The 27,040-nt window shown below is 39.6% G+C and overlaps 1 protein-coding gene and 1 gene segment (V, D, J or C); both read right to left on the bottom strand.

Annotated features, from left to right (window-relative positions):
* Window positions 1–27,040, bottom strand: part of LOC109876184 (uncharacterized) — a 171,861-nt gene that overhangs the window by 130,983 nt on the left and 13,838 nt on the right. The gene's annotated exons all lie outside the window — the stretch shown is intronic.
* LOC109876181 (Ig gamma-2B chain C region-like) lies at window positions 513–26,072 on the bottom strand. The segment is given in 10 exon segments: window positions 513–803; window positions 1,296–1,450; window positions 2,279–2,593; window positions 2,916–3,221; window positions 3,359–3,634; window positions 3,848–4,150; window positions 4,989–5,039; window positions 10,717–10,892; window positions 25,673–25,823; window positions 25,939–26,072. Coding segments are annotated over 10 exon segments (1,785 nt in total).

The following is a 27,040-nucleotide window of genomic DNA, read 5'->3' as shown; positions in this document are numbered from 1 at the left end:
ACACCATCGTCTTCTCATTTATCACTCCAGCGCTAATCTGCTAAATTGTAATGTGTGTGTGTGTGTGTGTGTGTGTGTGTGTGTGTGTGTGTGTGTGTGTGTGTGTGTGTGTGTGTGTGTGTGTGCGTTGCATTGCTATCGTACATGCAGTGTTTCTCTTCTTTCAAGGAAGTGTATTTGTAGCCCTGGCAGTTGCTGGACAGTTTCATTGCCACAGGTGTGGTATCAAGGGGATAGAGAGAGAGGAAGCTGCTTTTGCATGACACTATTATTAGACAAGTTAGAGAACCAAGAAACCACCTCAGATCAACTGATAACAGAATGTTTAAGTCTTAGTTGAGTATTACAGATATAGCCCAACGTTGTTTAAATCTGTCCTGGGAGGGAATACAGCTGTAACTTGCCTCCATAGAAAACTCTGCCAAGCAGAAACACTCCCAGCAGAAATCAGTGATGTTTTTGGATATCTCCCAGGATTAGTATCCAGTGAATGTCTCAGTAAAAAGACAATGACTAGCTAAATCTTAGACTTTATTAAAGTGAAAAAGATCACAGAGACATCAGAGGATACACTTAGATTTAAAGATAGTGTACAATAGAAATCATTGAAGGAAAAATAACACATCACCACAATGCTTGCATAATATTGAGATCAACAAAATGAATCAATCATAATCAATAATGAATTGGATATATACATAACATTATTACTGAAGATCACTGTGCCATAACAATCCCAGACCATCTTTCTAATCTAGACCCATCTATCTCTGCAGTCCTTCATGTGTTCTTCACTGCTTCATCTGCAAAGAGGCAGAGACAGATACAGGTTATTACAATAAACAGACAGCAAGGTGGAACAATGTGGGTTACCTTTGGCCCACAAAGAGCTTCTCCTCAGTAAGGAGCAACTCTCGCTCCCAATCAAATCAAATCAGATGTTATTGGTCGGCAGGGTAGCCTAGTGGTTAGAGCGTTGGACTAGTAACTGAAAGGTTGCAAGTTGAAATCCCAGAGCTGACAAGGTACAAATCTGTCGTTCTGCCCCTGAACAGACATTTAACCCACTGTTCCTAAGCCGTCATTGAAAATAAGAATTTGTTCTTAACTGACTTGCCTAGTTAAATAAAGGTTAAAAAAACAGATATTTAGCAGATGTTATTGCTAGTGTAGTGAAATGCTCACATTCAATTAAACACTTCATAAATAATTATTTTATTTAAAATTGTGACTTTGCAGCTGCCAATGGCCTTCATCAGAAGTCTACAATCACGTAAAATAAGTGGTGTCAGTACCTTGACCAGGCTGAGTACTGTGCTGTAGGTGAGGGAGAGAAGAAAGAGGATGATAAAGGAGGAGGTGGTGGACCACAAGCTGCCGAACTCATCCTCAACGTTGTCCGTGCAGCTCAGAGCAAAGCCCGCCTCAGGCTCAGTCAGTAGGATGTTCGCTGAGAACAGGGAGAGAGACAGGTGGTGAGGAACGTATGTATACTTGTGTCTGCGTGTGTGTGTCTGTGTGTGTGTGTCTGTGTGTTCATGTGTGTTTGTATGTGTTCATGCGTGTTCATGTGTGTCTGTGTATTGTAAACCTGTATTGTATTAGTCTTTATCATATTCTAACACAGCTAATTGAGTTCAAATGATATGTACACACACAGACACACACATCAACCCACAGAGAACACATACAACTGATCTGTGCAGACTCATATCTTGGCCTAATATTATCATGCACACCCACAAACATTATTTAAAACTACACCAATACACTAAATAGTACATCCATGTCCACCTTACTGGAAGCATAATACTACTATGTAGGCTATTTAGTACTGTTGTCTTTTCATGACAATTGTCTTCATTATGTTTGATGTACAGTAGACCAGTATATTTTCTAAGACTTTAAGCAATTGATATGCGAACATCAAACCATGTGATCTCATATGCGGTATTGTTTATTAGCCAGCCTCCACATTAAAAAGACACATTGAACAATGACAAAGGACAACAACGGCAACACAAGACTGTGCAATAGCACTGACATTTTACACCACATTAGACTGGACAATATCACAATTGGCAATATGCTTACAGTCAACAAAACAATGACAACACTAACATGTTAACTTTAACTCAACAAGGACAACAATGAAAACATCATAGAGGGTAACAGGGGATACACGTTGTAACTGGCTATTCTGACCCACAGAGGAGTCAATAAGGAGACACAACGACACAACACACAGGTTAACATCACTTGTCTTCACATGAGTTACCCATGGACTTTGACACACTCCTCTCCTGAGGTGCTGTGTTGTTGTCCAAGCCGTGCTTGACGGCACATGTGAAAACCGAGTTTCCCTCCCACTTATTTTTTTTGATGGTGAAGACACTGGTGACAGAGTAGTTGCCTTCCGGGGTTTTCTGAGGAGGGCTGGTGACCCCATCCTGGTACTCGCTGCGGTCCTCCTTCCACATGATGTAGACGTCACAGAGAGATGGGCTGACCACCAGGCACACCAGAGTCACATCCCCCTCCTTCTTGGTGTCTTCCTCCGGGAGAAGGTGAACGGACACTGAAGGGGCTCGACCTACAAGAGGTTTGATTTTAAGGAGAAACGTTACACTCATGTATGTGTAGGTACATATGAAAACCAGTATGTGAATATCAGTTTAAAATCAACCTAGTGGTCCTTAAACCTGGTTCTGTGCAGGTTTCTGTTCCAGTCCAGCACTAACACACCTGATTCAACTAAGCAAAGGTGATAATTAGTTAGTGATTAGTTGATTTGCTGACTCAGGTATGTTAGCGTTGGGCTGGAGCAAAAGTCTGCACATCCTGTGTCTCCCTCTCCAGAACCTGGAGTAGGTGACCACTAATCACAACCACATTGAGATGTTTCAGTGACCTACTTCCTTTGGTGAAGCTGATGTCCTGAATGACCGGTGTGACTTCGCCACTCTTCTTGGCAGAACACTGGACTTTGTTCACATTGGTCCACCTTGTCTGGTCTATGGTCAGAGTACTGACCCTGCTGTTCAGGTTGTCCTTTGATTCAACGATTTTTTCCGTCTCGTCCTTTCCGTTGACCTGCCAGGTGATAGTGGTACCAGCCACTGTGTTCTGGTCTGTACCAGCGATGACACAGTCCAGCACTGCTTGGTTGTCCAAGAACACCTTTTTCACACTCGGTGGGTTCAGAGTCACCGTCAGTGGTTCTGAAAAGGGAGAGAAGCAGTGTGAAAGCAATGAAAGAAAGCATGCCATGTTACTGATGAGGAACTACACTAAATAATAGAGATCCTGTATGTGAGCATGACATCAACTGTAGTACAGTCTTCTCCTATATACAGACCTGTTTTGGAGATTGTCTTGATGGTGGGGTTTTGTCCCTGGTGCTGCACCACACAGCTGTACTTGACCTTGTTGTTCCAGTCAGTGTTGTTGACCTTCAGCAGACTGCTGGCTGAGTAGAGGCCTGATGGCTGTAGGCCTACAGTAGGGGTCGGGCCCTCCACCTCCTTATCATTCTTCTTCCAGGTGACAGTGACTTCCACAACGGCTAAATCTTCAATCATACACATCAGGTACTGGGTGTTGCCAATGGGCGCTGACAGCAAAGACACTGAGACTGAGTGGCCAGAGAGAAAATAAATGGGCACATGTTGGTTTAACCCCTGAAATTATGATGATATTTTCAAAGACATCCATGGTAAACACCAATCATCATTCTATGATCAGGTTTTCTAAACATAAATAGTTTACATCACAAACATTCAAATGCAATCTTTAGAAAAATAGAACCAACTTCATACAAAAAAACAATATAATGACCAGATCTTACCTGGTTGTTTATTGATGACTGTTGTCTTTTTACCTCCAGGATGTTCCACAGAACACCTGAAATACTCAGATTTTCCCCATTCATTCTTAGACACGCGGAGCTGACTGACTCCGATGTAGGCTCCCCCGCTCTGAACCGACGGGTACTGGACAAAGTCCGTCAGCGGACTCTCGCTGGAGTCCGTCCATTTGAAGGTGATTGAGGAAGGCGAAAAGCCGGTAGCGACACAACCAATGCTGTAGATGTCGTTAGTAGGGGTTCCACAGTTCATAAGAGGGAATAGGGAAGAGGGGGCTGTGGTTGCTGCAAGAAAGAAAGAAAGGTGACATTTTATTTGAATGTACAAAAATGACCAGGTAACTACTAGGAATTACCATGGTAAAATGGTCATTACACAGTTATAATCTGAGAACTACTTGTTCATTTAATCTTGCACTATAAGGCACCATTTAGTTCCATGTAGTTGGCTGTCTTGTATTCTTTGTTGCATAACTACCACTATGTTTCTACTTTTATTAGTTGTATGTAGTGTATTACAAATACTTACTTTCAGGTTCCTTCTCAACAATGCAACAACAATAAGAAATAGTACAATATAAGAATATGAACATAAAGTCACTGGCTCAGAAGAATAGAATAAACATTTTAGAAAAGGTATAATACAGGAAGGCACAATTAAATGCACATTAACTCATTCAATTGTAGAGACATTTACCAGTGAAAACAGAACTGTAAAATAAAACATGCTTTTCCACTAATAAACATTTTAATTTAATTATTTATATGGATTAAGGTGATGACAATTAATACTCAAATCAATATAGACTAAGATTAACTTTTATTATTATACCTATAATCAGTTTATGTGTTAGACTCCAATATGAATGCCTACATTTTCATTTTCACATGGTCATTTTTGACCTAAAGCAAAGCCTACATAGTCAACTAATTAATCATCTATCACAAAAAGTGAAAGACGTATGTGGACAGATGGACAAACAACATACTGCCTTACCTAGGTGTGCTACACTAACAACATTATCCAAGTAGTAATGTCTACTTTTCCCCATAAAACCATGATTTATCTTCAAACTACAACAATTTGATTGCATTAATAAAACTCACAAAAACAATGGCTTACCTGATGAGACTGTGACCATTGTTCCTTTCCCCCAATAGTCAAAGTATCCATACACAGTGTGACAAGGGCATATGCCAAGCAATACAAAAACCACCCTCTTTACAACAATCAGTTTCAACTGATCTTGATAACTTCAAAGTACATTGGTTTGTAAAAACACATGTAAATAGAAACTACATTGTCACAGAGTCAAACTTGGTCAACAATGTAATTCCAGAATATGTAACATTTTCTTTTAGACTGTACATTTCTGAGGAACGAATGTTTTTCTATTCATAAGACTTTAGGAAACAAACTCCTGCATTATTCTACAACAGCAGAACCTAGAATTTGAGGAACTATTTGACTTTCAAGGAAATAGGCAAATTGATGTAAACCATTTCTTTAGTGGACTACGAACAGGTCTTTTCAATTACATTTTGCATCTGAAAAATGCAAAAGACAAAAATATGTTCTTTCTACACAACATAGAATGGGAAAAATAAACATTTGATGTATAATACATTTAAGTTTGCTTACCTGTTGAGACGGTGACTTGTGTCCCTTTACCCCAGTAGTCAAAAGCGTCACAGTGCTATGTCTCCATTCACTGCCTGTACAAAAACCCTGCACCTAAATAGGCAGCTTAAAAGTCATGATAATGAATCCAACAGGCATGGAAATATAATGCAATATTGTAATATTATCATACACCTGATTTCTTCAGGACAGATGTTGTGAATTCACTTTTGTATACATAAAAAAAAACATGATGCTCAGGTCCATGTCATGACATCACTCCATCAAAATAAACGTTTTAAAATGTAAAACAATTTACAATGGGGTTATATCAATATCAGACGATCATTTGAAGAATATTGTATGGTTTCTCCCCATGGTCCCAATCCTCATGCAGATATAATGCAGGTTTTGTCTCTGAGGTTTTTGTACAGTCTCATTTTACTGTGCCCCCCAGCCCACCCCATATCACAGTGATATACCCCAGCACAAAAACACCTCCTTCACATCTTCATAGGGATTCCATATGACACTGTCTGCTCTCAGTGAGGTATAAGAAACATAAAACCATCCATAATACAATATATTATAACAATACTAAAGACTCTAACAGTATCATATTCATCTTAGATTTGGTGGATTATTGTTTCTGACAAAAGGTCTATCCATTGATAGTTTGTAACAGTTGTTTGCAAATGTATGGATTTAAGTGTTGCAGTATAAAAAACAAATATCATGGCTATGGCCAGAATCCTGTTTATGGTGAGGTTTCATTAGGTTTACATTGATACCATTGTCCTGGGGTGTAATTATTTGACCTGTTCAGTCCATACAGGAGCAAAGGGTTTTTGTACGGTGTAATATCACTGTGGCCCCCATATAGTCACAGTGATACACACCATAACAAAAACCTCCCACCGGAACCACACACCTGTTCTATGAGTATAGCAACAGATTCAGATGGTTGTGGATAGGTGATCATACACATATCTATTATTTCTTCGAATATTTTACGATATTGTTTACCTTCAGGAAACTGTTATGTAATATATATTATAGAAAATGTATTTATTATTTTGAATTAGAACATTTGACCTAAATCTTGCTGGTACAATTCTTTATAATGGCTATAAACATGTATGAACCTTTCTTATAATATGCCTTTCTTATAATAATGTTTTAATTTTTACCTAACTCAAAATCATTGTTATTTAATCAGCATTAGTATGAAAGGTTTAACCTTCATTAATAGTTGTTATGTGTTCAGCATCAGTATGAATGGTTTAACCTTTAATAGTTGTTAATTAGTCAGCATCATTATTAATGGTTTAACCTTTAATAGTTGTTAATTTGTCAGCATCATTATTAATGGTTTAACCTTTAATAGTTGTTATTTAGTCAGTATCATTATGAATGGTTTAACCTATAATAGTTGTTATTTAGTCAACATCATTATGAATGGTTTGGATGTTTACAATCTTTAGCACTAATTTAACAAATAACAAACTTTGATTTGCTTAATTTAAAAAATCTACTTATAACCTGCTTATAAACATGAAACATATGTTGAGTAACATGTCTGTTACTCATGGTTAAAATATGATTGCAGATACATGATTCTAATGATGTATAAAGCTTTTCAGACAGTTTATCTCATTCCCAGGAAGTGTCTATTTTGACTGACAATGTGAACTGGGTAATCCTTAGGGAACGATGGTTTCATGCAACAAACATCTTTGTTGTTTTTGTACAGGTCATGCTTTGCTTCACACCACTGTGTGTCATTATATCTGACACAGTAATACACAGCTGTGTCTTCAGTTTGAATTCTCTTCCCTTCTAAAGTCACTATGTTGTTGGAACCATTTTTGGAGATGCTGAACCTGCTTTTCAAAGAATCCTTGCAGTTTCCATCTGAACCATTCTATAGCTTTATCTACAGGATGTCTAATCCAGTCTGTGGTATTGCTCTCATCACAGATAGAATACCCAGATACCTTACAGGTGATGCTCCAAGACTCTCTGGGCTTTACAACCATTGAGCTGGGCTGCTGAGTTCTGAGTCAACAATACCGTACACACTTGTGGGGGGGATTGAGATATTTGAAAATGGTCTAACATCAGGTACATGATAAGTTGATGAAGCTTGATTGTGTCATAGTAATATTTATTTAAAAAATATACAGGAGGAAGGTGCCGGCAGCAGAATCAGAGATGCAGGGAACATTGTTTGTGTGGAAGCTGAACTGATGGGGACAATACTTATTTACTCCAACTAGGTGAAGGAGAGACAGACCCTTCTACATATACTGTACAAAGAGGGGAATTTATTTGCATCAAGTCTGAGATTTAGGATTAATGCAGAAGTACAGTTAATAAATGACGAGTATCAAGGTGACATGTGGAGTAGAACATCATTTTAATGTAATAATACAATTATCTGTTATGGAATGCATTGTGCAGCATTATGAATGGTTCTGTTCTGCTCGTAGTGTACAGTATGTTATTCTAATCATTATCATTGATGCACAGATGGAGATAATCTAACTATCGGTGTCCACCAAAGATACAGTATATACAGTACATGGCCTATTACTCTTTACATGTAACAGTAAATAATCTGCTATCAACATTCCTCGGTTATATTTCATTATGCTCAATGAGGACATTAATTCCTACAAGTAATTCAAACTCCTAATTGGATTAGACTGATATACAAGTGAATGTAAATAAGCTGTCATCAAGATGATATTTACTGACTAACATGGCCAGAGTGGTTTAAGCTTCATTGAGCTTGATGGGGAATGGTATGCTGTGAATACACTTATGCTGGATCCTCAGTTTATTGTCTGTCTTACATACTATTAAGACTATTCCAGTGAGAGAAGTGTTTGTACAGCCCTGTAGACTCCTGTGTCACTGTGTCTCTGGCACAATAATAAACAGCAGAGTCTTCAGTCTTCAGGCTGTTCATCTGGAGGCACAGACACAGGCATACACACACAGGTACAGACACAGGCATACACACACAGGTACAGACACAGGCATACACACACAGGTACAGACACAGGCATACACACACACATGCTAGCACACACACTCTACACACACGTACACTGTAATATTGTTATATGATGGTATTATACTATTTGTATTGTAGATATGTAGTGGTGTAATAATATTATATAATGTTCTGTTTTATCTTTAGTTGTCTGTGTAATGTAAGTGCCTTAATGTGTTTGGACACCAGGAAGAGTAGCTGCTGCCTTGGCAGGAACTAATGGGGATCCTTAATGAATACAAATACAAATACTCAGACATTCTTCAGTCACAATTATGTACTTTACTTACAGTGTACAGACATCACCATGACAACTAAACTCCAGACAGTCATCAGTTCCATTAATCAGTGATAGTTAGTGGAGGATGTATTGTTAATGTCAGACCAAGCTTCCTATAATGAGAAGGCCAGAGCTGAGTGTCTGATTATAAAGAGATGAAGGCAGGGAGACTTTGCATAGACTGACCCCTAGAGGCTGAAAAAGATACTGAGAGATGTTTTTTAAGTTTGATATTGGCAGCATTGTTTCTCAGAAGAGCACAGGATGACACAATCTATTCGGATTAATACAATAAACATATTCCATCTATACTTGTTCCATTACTCTTTAACATTAAGGACCTTCATGGTTCTATATTTAATATTATAAACTGGTTGGTTCGAGCCCCGGATGCTGATTGGCTGAAAGCCGTGCTATATCAGGCCGTATAACATGGGTATGACAAAACATGTATTTTTACTGTTCTAATTACATTGGTAACTAGTTTATAATAGCAATAAGGCACCTCAGGTGTTTGTGGTATATTGGCAGTATTCCACAGGTAAGAGCTTTATCCAGGACATTTACTACACCCCCTCTGGCCTTATTGCTTAATTATACTAATTCAAGGTCCTCTGTGTCCAAATCACTAAGGACTTAAAATGGTCCACTCACATGAGCACAGTTGTGAAGAAGGTGCACCTTCTACCCCTCAAGAAGTTGAAAAGGTTTGGCATGGGCCCTCAAATCCTCAAAAATGTTCTAGAGCTTCACCATTGAGAGCATTTTGATTGGCTGCATCACTGCTTGGTATGGCAACAGCACCACCCTCAATCGCATGGCTTTACAGAGGATGATGCGGACAGCCCAGTATTTTACTGGGGCCTGACATCCCTGTCATCCCAGACCTCTATCAGGCGGTGTGGAAGGAAGGCCCGAAAAATTGTTAAAGACTTCAACCAGCTTAGCCATAGACTGTTCTCTCTGCTTCCGGTGCATCAAGTCTGACACCAACAGCCTTGAACAGCTTCTATCCCCAAGCAATAAGACTGCTAAATAGCTAACATAGTGGCTACATGGACTATCTGAGTTGACCCTTGTATTACATTTGTATTTTTGCACTGTCTCTATGCACACTCATAGGACTCTACACACTCACACACACTAACACTCCAACACACACAACACACACACACATTTATACTGACTCTACACACATGCACACACACTCACATACAATCATCACTTACGCTGGCGCTACTCTGTTTATCATATATCATGATGCCTTGTTCCCTTACCTCTATACATCTACATCCATTACTCCAGTATCAATGCACATTGTAAATGGTATTGGAAGTGACGCTGTATATAGGTTCTTACTTTCTTATTTTTATTTATTGTGTGTTTTTGTTCTACCTTATGTTCTTTTTTGTGCTACATTGATAATGATAACTGAACTGTTGAGTTTGGAGCTTGCACAAAAGGCATTTGACTGTACTTGTGCACGTGACATTAAAACTTAATTCTGTTTGCTGAAATTTGGTTTCATGCAAATTAGCTCCCCAAATTGAAAGATATAACCAAAAAAATTGTTTAGTTGCTAGATATTGATAATTTATTTGACTGAATGACTGCATAAATGATTAAACCATTTGGAGATATTTTCTGTTTAAGGTTCAAGAGGATTTTCACACTGTTATGTTGACAGGTTGTCAGGAATATTTTATGCTTTTCAAGTTATATATATTTTTTTATATTTGGGTTATAATTTACAGTAGGATGTCTCTACTCAATCCTATAGTGTTGGTGTGGTCATGGGATTGATAATGACAGACACTGGAGCTCAGAATTGTCTCACTTTTTCACAGTAAAATATCGGCTTGGTCAGTTTTTGTATGGTGCTGCAGCTTCCTGTGTCGCTTTGTCTCTAGCACAATAATAAACAGCAGAGTCTTCAGTCTTCAGGCTGTTCATCTGGAGATACACCTGCTGCTTGCTGTTGTCTCTGGAGATGGTGAACCGTCCCTGAACTGACTGGGAGTAGTGGATAGTACTACCACTTGGACCAGAAATACAAGCTATCCATTCCCACCCTTTACCAGAAGCCTTTCTGATCCAGTTAGTCAGAGCTCGTTGAGATTCCAGAATATGTACAGGTCAGTGTGGGATTCTCCAGACATTTTATCAACTGGTTCAGACTCAGTCAGTGTTTGGCACTGAAAACCTGTGAAAATTCAAAATGACAATATTTAACACTATCACATAAAAAAATACTTTGAAGTTTGAACACATCCCATTTTATTAATCTGTAGGTCATAAATCTGTTGTTATTGAGTTATAATGGTTACAATTAAAACTATTTGAAAACGCCTGTTTGAGAATGATTCTAGTGGACACAATAGACTCACACACATACCATGAATGAACACCAACATAAGTATTAAACTACAGAGTCCTCATTGTTCAGTATTAGTTAATGCAGGTCTCGCATTAACTAATACTGTTAATGCAGAGAACACTGATAAGCTGATAGGGCACTGAACAGAGAGCAGTTGCACTTGGCCAAAACAATTCCAGTAATTCATGAAATAATTCTACTTTTACTATGACACTTCACGACCCACCAATAACAACTCTAGTGACTCCCCATCCCGCATGCGGGAGCGTAATCATCGCCTGACACTAATTAGCATAACGCAACAGACATAAATATCCCTAGAAAATATTCCTATTCATGAAAATCATAAATTAAATATATTGAGACACATCTTAGCCTTTTGTTAATCTCCCTGTCATCTCAGATGTTCAAAATATGCTTTACAGCCAAAGCTAGACAAGCATTTGTGTAAGTTTATCGATAGCCTAGCATAGCATTTTGTCCAGCTAGCAGCAGGTAACTTGGTCACGGAAATCAGAAAATCAATCAAATTAAATCATTTACCTTTGATGAGCTTCGGATGTTTTCACTCAACAGACTCCCAGTTAGATAGCGATTGTTCCTTTTTTCCAAAAATATTATTTTTGTAGGCGAAATAGCTCCGTTTGTTCTTCACGTTTGGCTGAGAAATCCCCCGGAAATTTCACGAAAACGGCGAAAAATATTCCAAATTAGCTCCATAATATTGACAGAAACATGGCAAACGTTGTTTATAATCAATCCTCAAGGTGTTTTTCAAATATCTATTCAATAATATATCCATCGGGACAATTCGTTTTTCAGTAGGACCGATTGGAGTAATGGCTACCTCTGTATTTTACGCGAGAATCTCTCTGGGGGCATCAGGTGACCACTTGCGCAATGTAGCCGCCTACGGCTTTTCTTCAACATAAATGCGTAAAACTACGTCACAATGCTGTAGACACCTTTGGGAATACGTAGAAAGCGCAATCTGGTTGATATTCACAGCTCAATAGGGAGTCATTGGAGCGCAGCGCTTTCAGAACATGGGGCACTTCCGGATTTGATTTTTCTCAGGCTTTTCGCCTGCAACATCAGTTCTGTTATACTCACAGACAATATCTTTACAGTTTTGGAAACGTTACAGTGTTTTCTATCCTAAGCTGTCAATTATATGCATATTCTAGCATCTTGTCCTGACAAAATATCCCATTTCCAAAAATGAAAATACTGCCCCCGAGTCACAACAGGTTTAAAGAAAGGCTGCAGTAGGGTTTTGGCCCAAAACATTATCACACATTATTACTGTATATTGGCTATGCATGAATTGCCCTACCAATGTTGTTCTTCTCAGATCATTTTGAAAATATATAAGGTACCAGTCAAAAGTTTGGACACAGTTACTCATTCAAGGGTTTGTCTTTATTTTGTACTATTTTCTATATTGTATATTAATAGTGAAGACATCAAAACTATGAAATAACACATGGAATCATCTAGTAACCAAAATAGGGTTGGCATTCTCTCAACCAGCATCACCTGGAAAGCTTTTCTAACAGTCTTGAAGGTGTTCCCACAAATGCTGAGCACTTGTTGGCTGCTTTTCTTTCAATCTACAGTCTAAATCATCCCAAATCATCTCAATTGGGTTGAGGTCTGGTGATTGTGGAGACCAGGTATTCTGATGCAGCACTCCATCACTCTCCTTCTTGGTCAAATTGACATTAGGCAGCCTGGAGGTGTGTTGGGTCATTGTCCTGTTGAAAAACAAATGATAGTCACACTAAGCGCAAACCAGCTGGGATTGTGTATCACTGCAGAACGATGTGGTACTGTAGCCATGCTGGTTAAGTGTGCCTAGAATTGTAAATATATCACAGACTGTATCACCAGCAAAGCACCCCCACACCATCAAACCTCCTCCTACATGCTCACGGTGGGAACCACACATGAGGAGATCATCCGTTCACCAACTCTGCGTCTCACAAAGACAGTGGTTGGAACAAAAAAATCTCAAATTTGGACTCATCAGACCAAAGGACATATTTCCACCGGTCTAATTTCCATCGCTCATGTGTCTTGGCCCAAGCAAGTCTCTTATTCTTATTGGAGTCCTCTAGTATTGGTTTCTTTGCAGCAATTTGACCATGCAGGCCTGAATTACGTAGTCTTTTCTGAACAGTTGATGTTGAGATGTGTCCCTTACTTGAACTCTGTGAATCATTTATTTGGGCTGCAATCTGAGGTGCAGTTAACTCTAATTAACTTATCTACTGCAGCAGAGGTAACTGGGTCTTCCTCTCCTGTGGTGGTCCTCATGAGTGCCAGTTTCATCATAGCGATTTTTGTGACTGGACTTTAAGAAAAGTTCTTGACATTTTGTGTTGACTGACCTTCATGTCTTAACGTAATGATGGATTGTCATTTATCTTTTCTTATTTGCACTGTTCTTGCCATAATTTGGACTTGGTCTTCTTCCAAATAGGGCTATCTTCTGTATACCACCCCTACCATGTCACAACACAACTGATTGGCTGCCTAGGACTGCCTAGGGGTTCCACTAGATGTCAACCATCAATATAAATTATAATGAGGCTTCTATGTTGTTGTGGGAGTGAATGAGAGCAGAATATATCAGCTGTCCATCAAGCAGCCATTTTGTGGTTGCGCTTTGTCCTCATAGTACCCACTTGCGTTCTATGGCTCACGAAGACTAGAAGGAATACTCCGGTTGGAACTTTATTGAAGCTATATGTTAAAAACATCCTAATTATTGATGCTGTACTTAGTTTGAAATGTTTCTTCGACCGGTAATATCACTTTTTGAAGTTTATGTCCAATATAACGCTGACCAGAATTAGCGTTTGGATATGTATACCAAACGCTCTAACAAAAGAAGGTATTTGGACATAAATAACATACATTTTCGAACAAAACAAAACATTTATTGTGGACCTGGGATTCCTTTCTGATGTAGATCATCAAAGGGAAGGGAATATTTATGTAATTTCTTGTTTATGTTGACGCCATCTTCGTGGCTGTGGTGTTTTTAAATTGAGCTCCGTCTCAGATTATTGCATGCATTTCTTTTTCCGTAAAGGTTTTTTAAAATCTGACACAGCGGTTGCATTAAGGAGAGGTATATCTATCTATAATTCCATGTGTATAACTATATTATCATCTACATTTATGATGAGTATTTCTTTTGAATGATGTGGCTATGCAAAATCACTTGATGTTTTTGGAACTGGTGAATCTAACGCGCCAATGTAAACTCAGATTCTTTTGATATAAATATGAACTTTATCAAACAAAACATGCATGTATTGTGTAACATGAAGTCCTGTCATCTGATGAAGATAATTTAAGGTTAGTGATTAATTTGATCTTTATTTCGGTTTTTTTCTGAATGCTATATTTTGCTGGAAAATGGCTGTGCTTATTGTGGTTTGGTGGAGACCTAACATAATCGTTTGTTGTGCTTTCGCTGAAAAGCCTATTTGAAATCGGACACTTTGGTGGGATTAACAACAAAAATAGATTTAAAATGATATAAGACACATGTATGTTTTAGGAATTGTAATTATGAGATTTCTGTGGTTTGAATTTTGGCGCCCTCTATTTTCACTGGTAGTTGTCATTTCGATCCCGGTATCGGGATTGCAGCCATAACAGGTTAAGACAAAAATAAATTCCACAATGAACTTTTAACAAGGCACACCTGTTAATTGAAATTAATTCCAGGTGTCTACCTCATGAAGCTGGTTGAGAGAATGCCAAAATTGGACGAAGCTGTCATCAAGGCGAAGGGTGGTTACTTTGAAGAATCTCAATAATAAAATATATTTTGATATGTTTAACACTTTTTTTGGTTACTACATGATTCCATATGAGAGTATTTCATGTGTCGACCAGTGTGTGTAGTTGATGCAAATTGTGTTGCATCGAGTCTTTTAGAAACTTTCATACTAAGATCAATGTTAAAATCAGTTTTTGTACAGCACTGCAGCCTCCTGTGTCACTGTGGCTGTCGTGCACAATCTGAGTGTCTGATTATGAAGGGATAAAGGGGAGGGACTCTTTGCATAGACCACCCTCTAGAGGTTTAAATATCCTGACAGGGAGAGATCTGCTCTATTCCTTTATTCTCTCTCCTCCCTGTCCTTTGTTCTTCTCTCTGTAGTTCAGATTCTACTTATGAGACGTGTTGACTATAATGGCTTTAGTATGATGTGTTGACTACATATAATGGCTTTACTATGATGTGTTGGCTATAAGGGCTTTAGTATGATGTGTTGACTACATATAATGGCTTTACTATGATGTGTTGACTATAATGGCTTTAGTATGATGTGTTGACTATAATGGCTTTAGTATGATGTGTTGACTACATATAATGGCTTTAGTATTGTGTGTTGAAGATCAGCAACACGGGGACAAAAGTTCACAATTTTTACTTGGAGTTTAAATGTCTGAAAATCATTTAATGATGTATGGTTTTGACGTGTTTGGTAAGGTTAATTTATTAAAATATAATTTGACATTTTCTGAGACTGAGCATTAGTCTTAATAGTTGATATCTTGGTGTGGAGATACATTTATATTATAATGTGCTTGCATCATTCTCCCATGGGTCTCTGGGTATTTGTTCAGGTCTGGTGCTGGTTTGTATCACTGTGGAGGGTAGCGAACACAGTAATACACAGCTGTGTCTTCAGGTTGCAGGCGCTGCCCTTGTAAAGACACAGAGTTGCTGGAGGCATCTCTTGAAATGCTGAACATGTTTTTCAGTGCATCATTTTTGTAGATATCTCCATTATCCCATATATGGGAAATCCACTCCATTGCTTTGCCTGCAGGCTTTCGAACCCAACCTGTGGCAAAGCTTATGCTGCTATCACTAACAGAATACCCAGAGACCTTACAGGTGATGCTCAGAGACTCTCCAGGCTTTACAACCATTACACTTGGCTGGCTGAGTTCAAGACCACCACAGTACACATCTATGGGGAAAAAACATAATTTGTTATATGCTATACAGGAAAGTATGACTGCTATTGTTAAAATAATATTTCCTCAATATATTTTATTGAGCCTCAACCCATTCCTTCCCCAACATCCCAAGAGACTCACAGGAGGCAGCTGCCAGCAGGAGCAGCAGCAGAGATGCAGAGAACATGGTTTGTGCTGAAGCTGAACTGGTGGGAGCTGCTCTTCTCTACTCCAACTGACTATGAGACAAACAGTCCACGTTTTATACAGAGAAGGGTGGTGTGTTAGGCTCCTTTGCATATAGAGCTGGTATAAAACGATATACTGTTTTTAACCGGGTTGACCTGCATTATGAACAGTAAAAATGAAATACAAAATGTCAACTTTGGATTGTCATTTTCTTTACAGTACAGTGTATTATCACTAATATTGTTATAGTCATCACTGAACATGAACAGTGATGTCTTAAAACAGCTCTGGATCGGAACATAATTACATTTTGGGTTTTTCTCAAGGATTTATCCTTAGTCCATCACTGATTTTAGTTTACATTACATTAAGGAAGAGTTTCATTCCAAACTCTATATCCATTTTCAGAAATGTTGGTAAATTAGTCATCCCGACAGTTGGTATTTTCACAAAGACGTCTGTAGTGTCTGAATGGTTATGTCTACTCTATGAAAAGGGGAGACTCTCACGAACACAATGGTGTTTGTTTTGCTCTATGACCCCCACAAGTGTCATGGAACTCATCTGAAGGTAACCGCTACCATTTAAAAAAAAATGTATGGAAGTATGAAGGTAGTTTTGTAACTACCCAAAAAAGAGGTATGTGTAAAAAAAAAAAAAATAGTATATATATATATATATACTATATATATATATATATATATATATATATATATATATATATATATATATATATATATATATATATATATAGGAAAGTATTCAGACCCCTACACTTTTTCCACATTTCGTTGATGTTATAGCCTTAACCCCTCATCAATCTACACACAAAACCTCAATGTCAAAGCAAAAAAATGTTTTTAGACATTTTTTGCAAATGTATATAAAATATGAACGGAAATATTACATTTACATAAGTATTCAGACCCTTTATTCAGTACTTTGTTGAAGCACCTTTGGCAGTGGGTACAGCCTCAAGTCTTCTAGGGTATTACGCTTAAAGCTTGGCACACCTGTTTTTAGGGAGTTTATCTGCAGATCCTCCCAAGCTCTGTCAAGCTCAATTTGGAGTCTCATAGCAAAAGGTCTGAATACTTATGTAAATAAGATACTTTTTTATTTTAATTTTATTACTTCTGCAAAATAAAAAACAAAAAAACAATTTTTACTTTGTCATTATGGGGTATTGTGTCTAGATTGATGATTGATGAGGATTATACTTTTTTAAATCAATTTTAGAATAAGGCTGTAACCTAACAAAATGTGTAAAAATTGAAAGTGTCTGAATACTTTCCAAATGCACTGTATATATATATTTCCTGAGCTTTCTTATATATTCTAGATATAAGACAGACATTTCAAAACTTGTTTATTTTGATTTATTATTTGACTGTCTATTTTTGCAATTTAGGAATGTGCTATTCAATGCGTTTCTCTGGGCTATAGTAGTAAAGGCCAAATTAAATATTTTATCAAAACCGTATTTTTTTATATATTATTTTATACCTAAAGGGGTCCTAAAATTCAAAATCAAATAGCTAAATGATTCATAGCATTACCATTTTAAAACATTTCCATATGTCAGTTTATCAGAACCCTGCTGAAAGGTACGTCAAAAGCCCGGAATAGGTTGCAAAGGTTTAATCAGCACAGCTTCGTTCGGTTTATTTTATTTATTATTTATTATCCGTTATTTTACCAGGTAAATTGACTGAGAACACGTTCTCATTTGCAGCAACGACCTGCTGAATAGTTACAGGGGAGAGGAGGGGGATGAATGAGCCAATTGTAAACTGGGGATTATTAGGTGACAGTGATGGTTTGAGGGCCTGATTGGGAATTTAGCCAGGACACCGGGGTTAACACCCCTACTCTTACAATAAGTGCCATGGAATCTTTAATGACCTCAGAGAGTCAGGACACCCGTTAAACATCCCATCCGAAAGACGGCACCCTACACAGGGCAGTGTCCTGGGGCATTGGGATTTTTTTTTTTAGACCAGAGGAAAGAGTGCCTCCTACTGGCCCTCCAACACCACTTCCAGCAGCATCTGGTCTCCCATCCAGGAACTGACCAGGACCAACCCTGCTTAGCTTCAGAAGCAATATAATTTTTCAGACCAGGCCAGAAGACGTTAAGCAGGATATGGTCATACGTCTTGTTGACCACAGGATGTCCTGCCATACTACCATCATGAGCCAACCTCAGTATCAGTTGTCGAAGAGATACTGGAATGACAATTTGAGATACACTGGGCCAATCATCCTGCCCAGAAGTGGCGTGAGAACGCCATTTCCTCATTGAAACACCGTCTCGTCAAAATAGCCCACACGAACTTCATCAATCTCTCCTCTACAGAACTCTGGATGTATCTCAGCAAAAAGATGGGAGATCTAAACATATTTACTCTGTTCCACATTCAACTGTTCCCTAGACATGAAGTATAAACTATAGGGACCCTCTCTTTCAGTGGTCCTACTGGGATTGTCGAAGGAGAGGTCAACTCTCTCAATGTCTCAAACAGATCAACCATCTGTGATAACATGCGTCTTGGTGAGAGGTGTGGGAGTCAGGCGCAGGAGAGCAGGGATGTCTGAGAAGCGTGTTTAATAATATAGTCCACCAATACAAAACGGCACAGACAAAAATCCCAAAACTATGCTCTCGAATACTAAGAAACTCGTGCAAACACAGTTCCGACACTTTACATACTCGTGCGTAATAGCGAAAAAACAACAAACATCAAATACACTCCAGCGCAATACACACAAGTCTAATCCTGCACGAATTACGGCAGGTAACAGGTGCCCTATATACCAACAGAAATCAAAGCAATTGAAAACCAGGTGTGAAAAGGAACACAGACAAAACAACCAGAAAAAGAAAAAGGGATCGGTAGCGGCAAGTAGACCGGCGACGCCGAGCGCCGCCCGAACAGGGAGAGGAGTTACCTTCGTGACACCATCCTCCTCAACACTAGACTTTCTTAGATGTAGGCGAACACTCTGGGGTACTTTTCTCATAACCCATCAGGTTACTCTACTCTGGGTTTCTTACAAATGACAGGATTTGGCACGACCTTTCCTCCAGCCAAATCGTTTCCCAAAATGAATGAGACTCCCTTCACCGGTAGGCTAGGAGTCACTCCTGTAGTGTCTTAACTATTATTACTTATTTATATAATAAGAAAGACTCCGAATACAAGGAAATGAGCTGGAGCCTCACATTTACTAAAACGAGTTAGTACCAGAACAACATAGAACAACACTACGCATGGCCAAGGGTGCTCCATTCTTAAAGGGGACATCAGTGATTAACAGAACATAACATTTATTATCTTATACAATCAGAGTTACATTTACCAAACCACAACTGAAACATTTCCCAGAACGTGTTGTAGTTATTTTGCATCTTTTGATTTGAACAGTTTGTTTTTTTGTCTTTGTCCAGTCTGTCTGTTGGACGGTGCCTTTGTTCTGGGTAACGCCTTGGATTGTGTGTAGGCTCCTGAACATCCTCAGTGTCTGTCTGTTGGACGGTGCCTTTGTTCTGGGTAACGCCTTGGATTGTGTGTAGGCTCCTGAACATCCTCAGTGTGTGCTTGCTCCATTATAGCTTCTGCTATAGCAGCACCTTCATCAACACGTTCCCTTCTTTCAGCCTGGGGTCTCTTTACTGCCCCACCGTCCTCTACAGTTCCCTGTGTGTCACACTCAGGAGCTCTCTGTGCCTGTTCTCTCTCAATTGTTGTGCTGTTTTCCGTGGAATGCATTTGGTTAATGTGACGTGGCCATATTATGTCTGGGCTCATTTGAACCTGGTAAGTTCTGGGTCCCGTTAGTCCATTTCTCTCCCCTTCTGTAGTCTCGCACCATTACTTCCTGTACTGTTTGGAGATGGCGCTCCCGCCTACCGGAAGGCATCTTGGCTTGTTTGTTCAGCACTTCATTACCCCTGTTTGGCTTCATGATGTCCAGCTGTGTGCGGAGAGGCTGCCCGAACATCAGTGCGGCTGGCTGGGCTGGGTTTTCAATTGTTGTGGCAGGTGGGGTGTTTCGGTAGGAGGCCAGGAACTTGGCCTGTATTGTTTGCAAAGTCCCTTCGTCTCGTTTTTCTGCACGGAGTCCTTGCTTTAGGGTTTGCAAAAAGCGCTCTCCCAGCCCAATGGTGGCAGGGTGGTACGGAGCTGAGGTTGAGTATTTGATTCCATTTACTGGCATGAATCTTGTAAACTCGTCACTTACAAAATCTTTGGCATTGTCACTTACCAGCTGCACCTGCAATCAGAAGCTTGTTCTGAGACACTCTATCGTCTGAGCTGAGGTGGAAGAGTCAGTGCAAAACACCTCTGGCCATTAGGAATGGGCATCAACTATAACCAGAAACATGCTTTTCAAAGGGACCAGCGTAGTCCACATGAATTCTCTGCCATGGCTCTGCGGGCCATTCCCATGGGTGGACTGGGACAGGAGCAGGCATGTGGAGGGTTTCCAAACATCCGCTACAGTTCTTCGCCATGATTTCTATCTGTTGATCCAGATCCGGCCACCAGAAGTGGCTCTTTGCGAGCAGCTTAATTTTGACAATTCCTACATTACCTTCATGTACAGTAGTTGCTGCAAAACTGATGTTGGCATTTCTGGGGTATCATGACTCTCATTTCCCACACCAAACATCCTTGGTACATGGTCATTTTATTTATCCGCTGGAAATACGGAGTCAGCTCCTTTCTGCCTGTAGCTGGCCATCCTGACATGGTGTAGGTGTATACTTTTGACAAGGTCACATCTTTCCTTGTCTCCCATTTGATAACTGTGCTTGTAACAGGTAGTGCCTCGAGCTGAGAGGTATGGAAAATGTCCACTGCATCCACACTCCTTTGTCTTTCTCTTGTACACCGCAGTCTGGGTAATCCATCTGCATTTGTGTGGAGGGATGATGGCTTAACTCAATGTCATACATTTGACTGGCAAGGAACAAGGCGTATCGCTGTAACCTGGCTGCTGTCATTGCCGGAATGCCTTTCTTTGGACTGAAATGGAAAGCAATGGCTGGTGATCTGTAACCAGTGTGAAACGCTTGCCATATAGGTATGTGATACATTTCTTGACGCCCCACACTAGTGCCAGTGCCTCTTTGTCGATTTGTGAGTAGTTCTTCTCTGCATAATTCAATGTTCGTGACGCAAATGCAACTGGTCTCTCTGACCCGTCTTTCTGTGTGTGTGAAAGCCATAAGGTGACGCATCACAAGCAAACTTCACTAACAGTTCAGGGTCGTAATGCATCAGGACCTGTTCAGATGTGATGAGCCGTTTTGCCTCAAGAAAAGCATTTTCACAATGTTCTGTCCACTGCCATGTCCTATTCGTTTCCAGGAGCTGATTGAAAGGCTGGAGTACTGCTGAAAGGTTTGGGAGGAGTCTTCTGCAGTAATTGATCAGTCCCGTGAACGATCTCACTTCTGTGATATTTTGTGGTCGTGGTGCCTGTACCACTGCATCGTTTTTTGTCCTGTGTTTTGTGCAATCCATTGCGGTCGATTTCATGTCCACAGAAGACAATCTTGTCTTTGAAGAACTCACACTTCTGTAAGTTTGCCTGTAGTCCATACTCTTTCAGTCTTTTTAGGACCTCTTCCAGGTTAGCCAGGTGCTCTTTGTCGGTGCGTCCTGTTATGATAATGTCATCCAGAATACACTTGGTTACTGGGATTCCTTGCAAAATCTGGTCAATAGTTCGTTGCCAAATGGCTGGGGCCGATGTAATGCCAAAAACCAGGCGGTTATACCTGTATAGACCTTTGTGTGTGTTTATTGTCAGGTACTGTTTGGAGCTCTCTCTAACCGTTAGCTGCAGGTAAGCCTGTTTCAGATTGATTTTACTGAAGTGTTTCCCACCAGCTAGAGCAGCAAAGCTGTCATACAGACGTGGCAGGTGGTATTGGTCCACATGCAACATTGAAGTCACAGTTACCTTGAAGTCCCCACACATTCTAACAGACACGTCTTTCTTTTCAATAGGAACTATGGGTGTGGCCCATTTGCTTCTGTCCGCTTTCGTCAGGATCCCTGTATCCTGCAAGCGATCAATTTCTGCTTCCACCTTTGGTCTCAGGGAGTATGGAACAGATCTGGCTTTGCAGAATTTTGGGGTTGCGTCATCTCTCAGTACAAGTTTAGCTGTGAAGCCTTTTACTGTACCCATATGATCACTGAAAACTGTGTTGTATTTCTTCCGCAAGTGTTCCAGTGTTTGGTCTGTGACTTTCTCTTTGGACTGGAACGTGTGGAGCATTTTCAAGTCACACCAGTTCAGCTTTATTTTTGAAAGCCATTCCCTGCCAAATAATGGGGGTCCAGTTCCAGGCACCACATACAGCTGTAACTGTTGTGTTTGCTCCCCATAACTCACTCTGACATGCAACGCCCCCATTGGGCTGAATCTCTCTCCTGAGTATGTCTTCAGCAATACATTTGTGTTCTTCAGCTTGATAGCATTTAAGTGCTCATTGTAAACAGCCTTGGAAATTATAGACATTGCAGATCCTGTGTCCAGCTCCATTTTGAGGGGTTTGCCTTCGATTTCTGGTGGCACCCATATTATGCTACTGCTGGGAGAAGTCACTGTGTTAAACTCCATTGTACCAATTAATCGTTCATCTGAATCACTGCCACTGTTCTCTGCTAGTGCATTCACAGACCCTTTCATTTTCTCAGTTTTCCTGTTGTGACTGAATTTTGCTCTGCATACTCTTTGAATGTGCCCCCCCCCCCCCCCCCCCCCCCTATTGCATTTGGGACAAATTTTATCTTTGAAACGGTAGTCCTCTGCTCTGTGACCATCTCTGTCACATTTTCCGGCCACATGGGGGCACTGTCGGATGCGTGAAAACGTGTGCAGGGAAGTTTGTGATAGGTCAGTATTTATTTTACTTTGCAACTCAATTGCATCTTTAGTCACGATTTCCATAGCCACAGAAATTTCAACAGCCTTTGCAAAAGTGAGATCTGATTCTGTGAGCAAACGTTTTTGAATGTGTTCATGTTTCAGTCCACAAACAAATCTATCCCCTAATGTGTCCTTTAGGTTCTCTCCAAACTGACAGTTTCTTCAATTCTGCTACATATGTATTAACACCCTCACCCTTATACTGATCTCTCTTGTGGAAACGAAAAAGTTCCGCGATGAGGAGTGGTTTAGGTGATAGGTGATTTTGCAATATCTCCACAATCTCTGTGAATGTTTTATTGGATAAAGGGGTTCAGAGGGGCAGTCAGATCTCTTAGCAAACTGTATTTTTGGGCCAATTAAACTCAAAAACGCTGGTACTCTCTTGTTATCAGCAATGTTGTTTGCAATGAAGTACTGTTCCAGTCATTCAATGTAATTTGCCCAGTTTTCTTGCGTGTCATCAAACATCTATTTTCTATTTAGCCATTCTGGGTTCCTTACAAACGACAGGATTTGGCACGACCTTTCCTCCAGCCAAATAATTTCCCAAAATGAATGAGACTCCCTTCACCAGTAGGCTAGGAGTCACTCCTGTAGTGTCTTAGCTCTTATTACCTATTTATATAATTATAAAGACTCAGAATATAAGGAAATGAACTGCAGCTTCACATTTACTAAAACGAGTTAGTACCAGAACAACATAGAACAACACTGCCATGTCCAAGGGTGCTCCATTCTTAAAGGGGACATCAGTGATTAACAGAACTCCAATGACAAATGAAACCAGAAATAAGATCAGACTCGAGTTCCACGTTAATGAAAGGAATTTCCATGCAACCCATCTCCACGCCTTGTACTAACACACTGTAACCAGTGTCAGACAAAGGTAAAACACCCTCCAAAAGGAAGGATTGGGCAGTGTCTCACAGTATCTCCACCGGCTGCTTAAGGAAGTAACTCTGGGTCTTCCATTCCTGTGGCGGTCCTCATGAGATCCAGTTTCATCATAGCACTTGATGGTTTTTGCGACTTTACTTGAAGTAACTTTCAAAGTTCTTGAAACGTTCCTTATTGACTGACCTTCATGTCTTAAAAGGCACACAACTCAGATATTAATTTCCAGCACCGCCAGCACTGGGCTTATAATTGTTTACAAATGTGATTTTGAAAAAGATCTCTGTTCCATTTAATTTAATAAGTCCTTATTATAAGCTACAATGGATCCCTGGAGGAAGCGTTTTTATAAAGCTCTGGTGGTGGTTTGTATCACTGTGTCCACCGAGCACAATAATACACAGCTGTGTCTTCAGTCTGGAAGTTATTCCCTTGTAGAAACACCGTACTGCTGAAACTGTCATATCTAGACCTGATCTTGCTCTTCAGTGAATCTACTGTGGAAGCACTACTACTGCATGTAAGACCAACATGCTCCAAAGCTTTCCCTTCAGCTTGTCGTATCCATCCAAGACAATAAGAAGATATAGAAAACCCAGAGAATTTGCAGGAGATGCTGAAAGACACTCCTGGTTCTATAACCACTGGACCAGACTGGATGAGTTCAAAATCACAGTAGACACCTGTAATGAGGAACATACATCAATACACATCATTGTCAGTTTTTGTCCGAAATTAGAAATGATCATTCCAGAGTTGTAATAATCTCAATTTGTATTAACAGAGAGACTCACAGGAGGCAGCTACCAGCAGCAGCAGAGATGAAGGGAACATGGTTTGTGTTGAAGCTGAACAGGTGGAGCTGTTCTTCTTTACTCTCCAGGACTCAGAGGGCCTCTAAGGACAGACAGACACTGTTTAAGTAGGGAAAGAACCAGAGGGAGGGTTTGCATTGACGTAGAGAGATGGATGAAGGGAGGGATTATACTGTAGAGGTGAGCATACTGAAGCTCATATTATATTGTCTAATAAAGAAGGTCCACAGTTTGAACATTTTGAGTTTGGAACTTGCTATATGTTATATTATGGAGAAGGTTGGAGCTATACATTGAGCAAACATATATATTTTGTCTAAGCCAATCATTTATTATAATTTCAAAGACACCAATGTAGTATAAACTAAATTAGTCATTCCATGGGGGGATTTGACTATATTTTATTCCATTAAAAAGGTTAATATCACCATTGCTCCAACTGTTTAAGGGATGAGTGTTTTTTACATGTTCATCCCTGGTTTATATCACAGTGAGTCTCTGGCACAATAATACACAGCTGTGTCTTTAGTCTGCAGGTTCTGTCCTGTTAAAGAGGAGTCTAAATTGCGGCTGAACTTGTTTTTCATTGAATCCTTGTAGATTGTGTTTCCAGTATATATTTGCCCAATCCACTCCAGTCCTTTCCCTGTAGGTTGACGGATCCAAGCTGTCCAATAGCTAGTAACAGAATATGAGACCTTACAGGAGATGGTCAGTGGTTGACCTGGCTGGACAGTCATAGAGGCTGGCTGAGTGAGTTCTTCACAGTGAACACCTGTGGGAAGAGAAGTAAGGTAGAGATAATTACAAGCTCCAAATAGTGTCAAATTATATCAGTCTACTTACGTTTTCATTGATGTGTTTTTTCCCCCAGATCCAAAGAGACTCACAGGACGCAGCTGCCAGCAGCAGTAGAGATGCACTGAACATGGTTTGTGTTGAAGCTGAACTGGTAGGAGATGCACTTCTCTACTCTCCAGGACTCAGAGGGATAATCTATTGGACACACAATGAGAGACTGTTTGTATAATAGAGAGGTGGAGAGAGTGAGAGGTGTCGAGCGACAAGTGAAATTTGCCGGAATAAAATAACTTCCATTATTAGTGGAAAATGGTTGGGGTTATTAAAGGCATCAATTATGGGACAGTAATTATATGGATAGTTTCTTGCATTGTTGGTATCCTAATACAGTGGGGGAAAAAAGTATTTAGTCAGCCACCAATTGTGCAAGTTCTCCCACTTAAAAAGATGAGAGAGGCAGACAAATGAGAAAAAAAATCCAGAAAATCACATTGTAGGATTTTTAATGAATTTATTTGCAAATTATGGTGGAAAAATAAGTGCATGCACATCCATATCTAAAATGGACATCAAATGGCACTGTTTTCAAAATCAAGTTCTCACTGCCTGTTTGGATTTCTTCTCAGGTTTTTGTCTGCCATATGAGTTCTGTTATACTTGCAGACATAATGCAAACAGTTTTAGAAACTTCAGAGGTTTTTCTATCCGCCAGTAATAATAATATGCATATTTTCCCATCTGGGAAAGTGTAGGAGGCAGTTTACTCCGGGCACGCCTTTCATCCAAAAGTGAAAATGCTGCCCCCTATGTTCCCTTCTCATTGTCGACTTTCTCTGCACTCTTCTGAATAGGAATTCCGTTAGTACTTCCATACTTATTATTCGTACTGAAACTATTCTTACTGTGTACTTGATCACTAACAAACAGAGTTTCAAGAACAAAAACTAAAACAATGCTTCAACAAAAAAGCAACTCCAAGTGTATGTGAATGAATATACTAAATTACTGTGAGTGTGTTTGAGTGTGGTGATGGTGAATGAAAGAACTATGAATTTAAAGTACACTTTTAACAAGTGTAATGATTGTATATTTATAGTATAATTAAGATATAGAGTACCAGTCACATGTTTGGACACACCTACTCATTCAAGGGTTTTTCTTTATTTGTACTATTTTCCACATTGTAGAATA

Source organism: Oncorhynchus kisutch, linkage group LG6, assembly GCF_002021735.2.
Source record: "Oncorhynchus kisutch isolate 150728-3 linkage group LG6, Okis_V2, whole genome shotgun sequence".
In the NCBI taxonomy this organism is placed as follows: domain Eukaryota; kingdom Metazoa; phylum Chordata; class Actinopteri; order Salmoniformes; family Salmonidae; genus Oncorhynchus; species Oncorhynchus kisutch.
The sequence above is the reverse complement of the archived record's forward strand: the minus strand, read 5'-3'. Positions and strand labels throughout refer to the sequence as shown.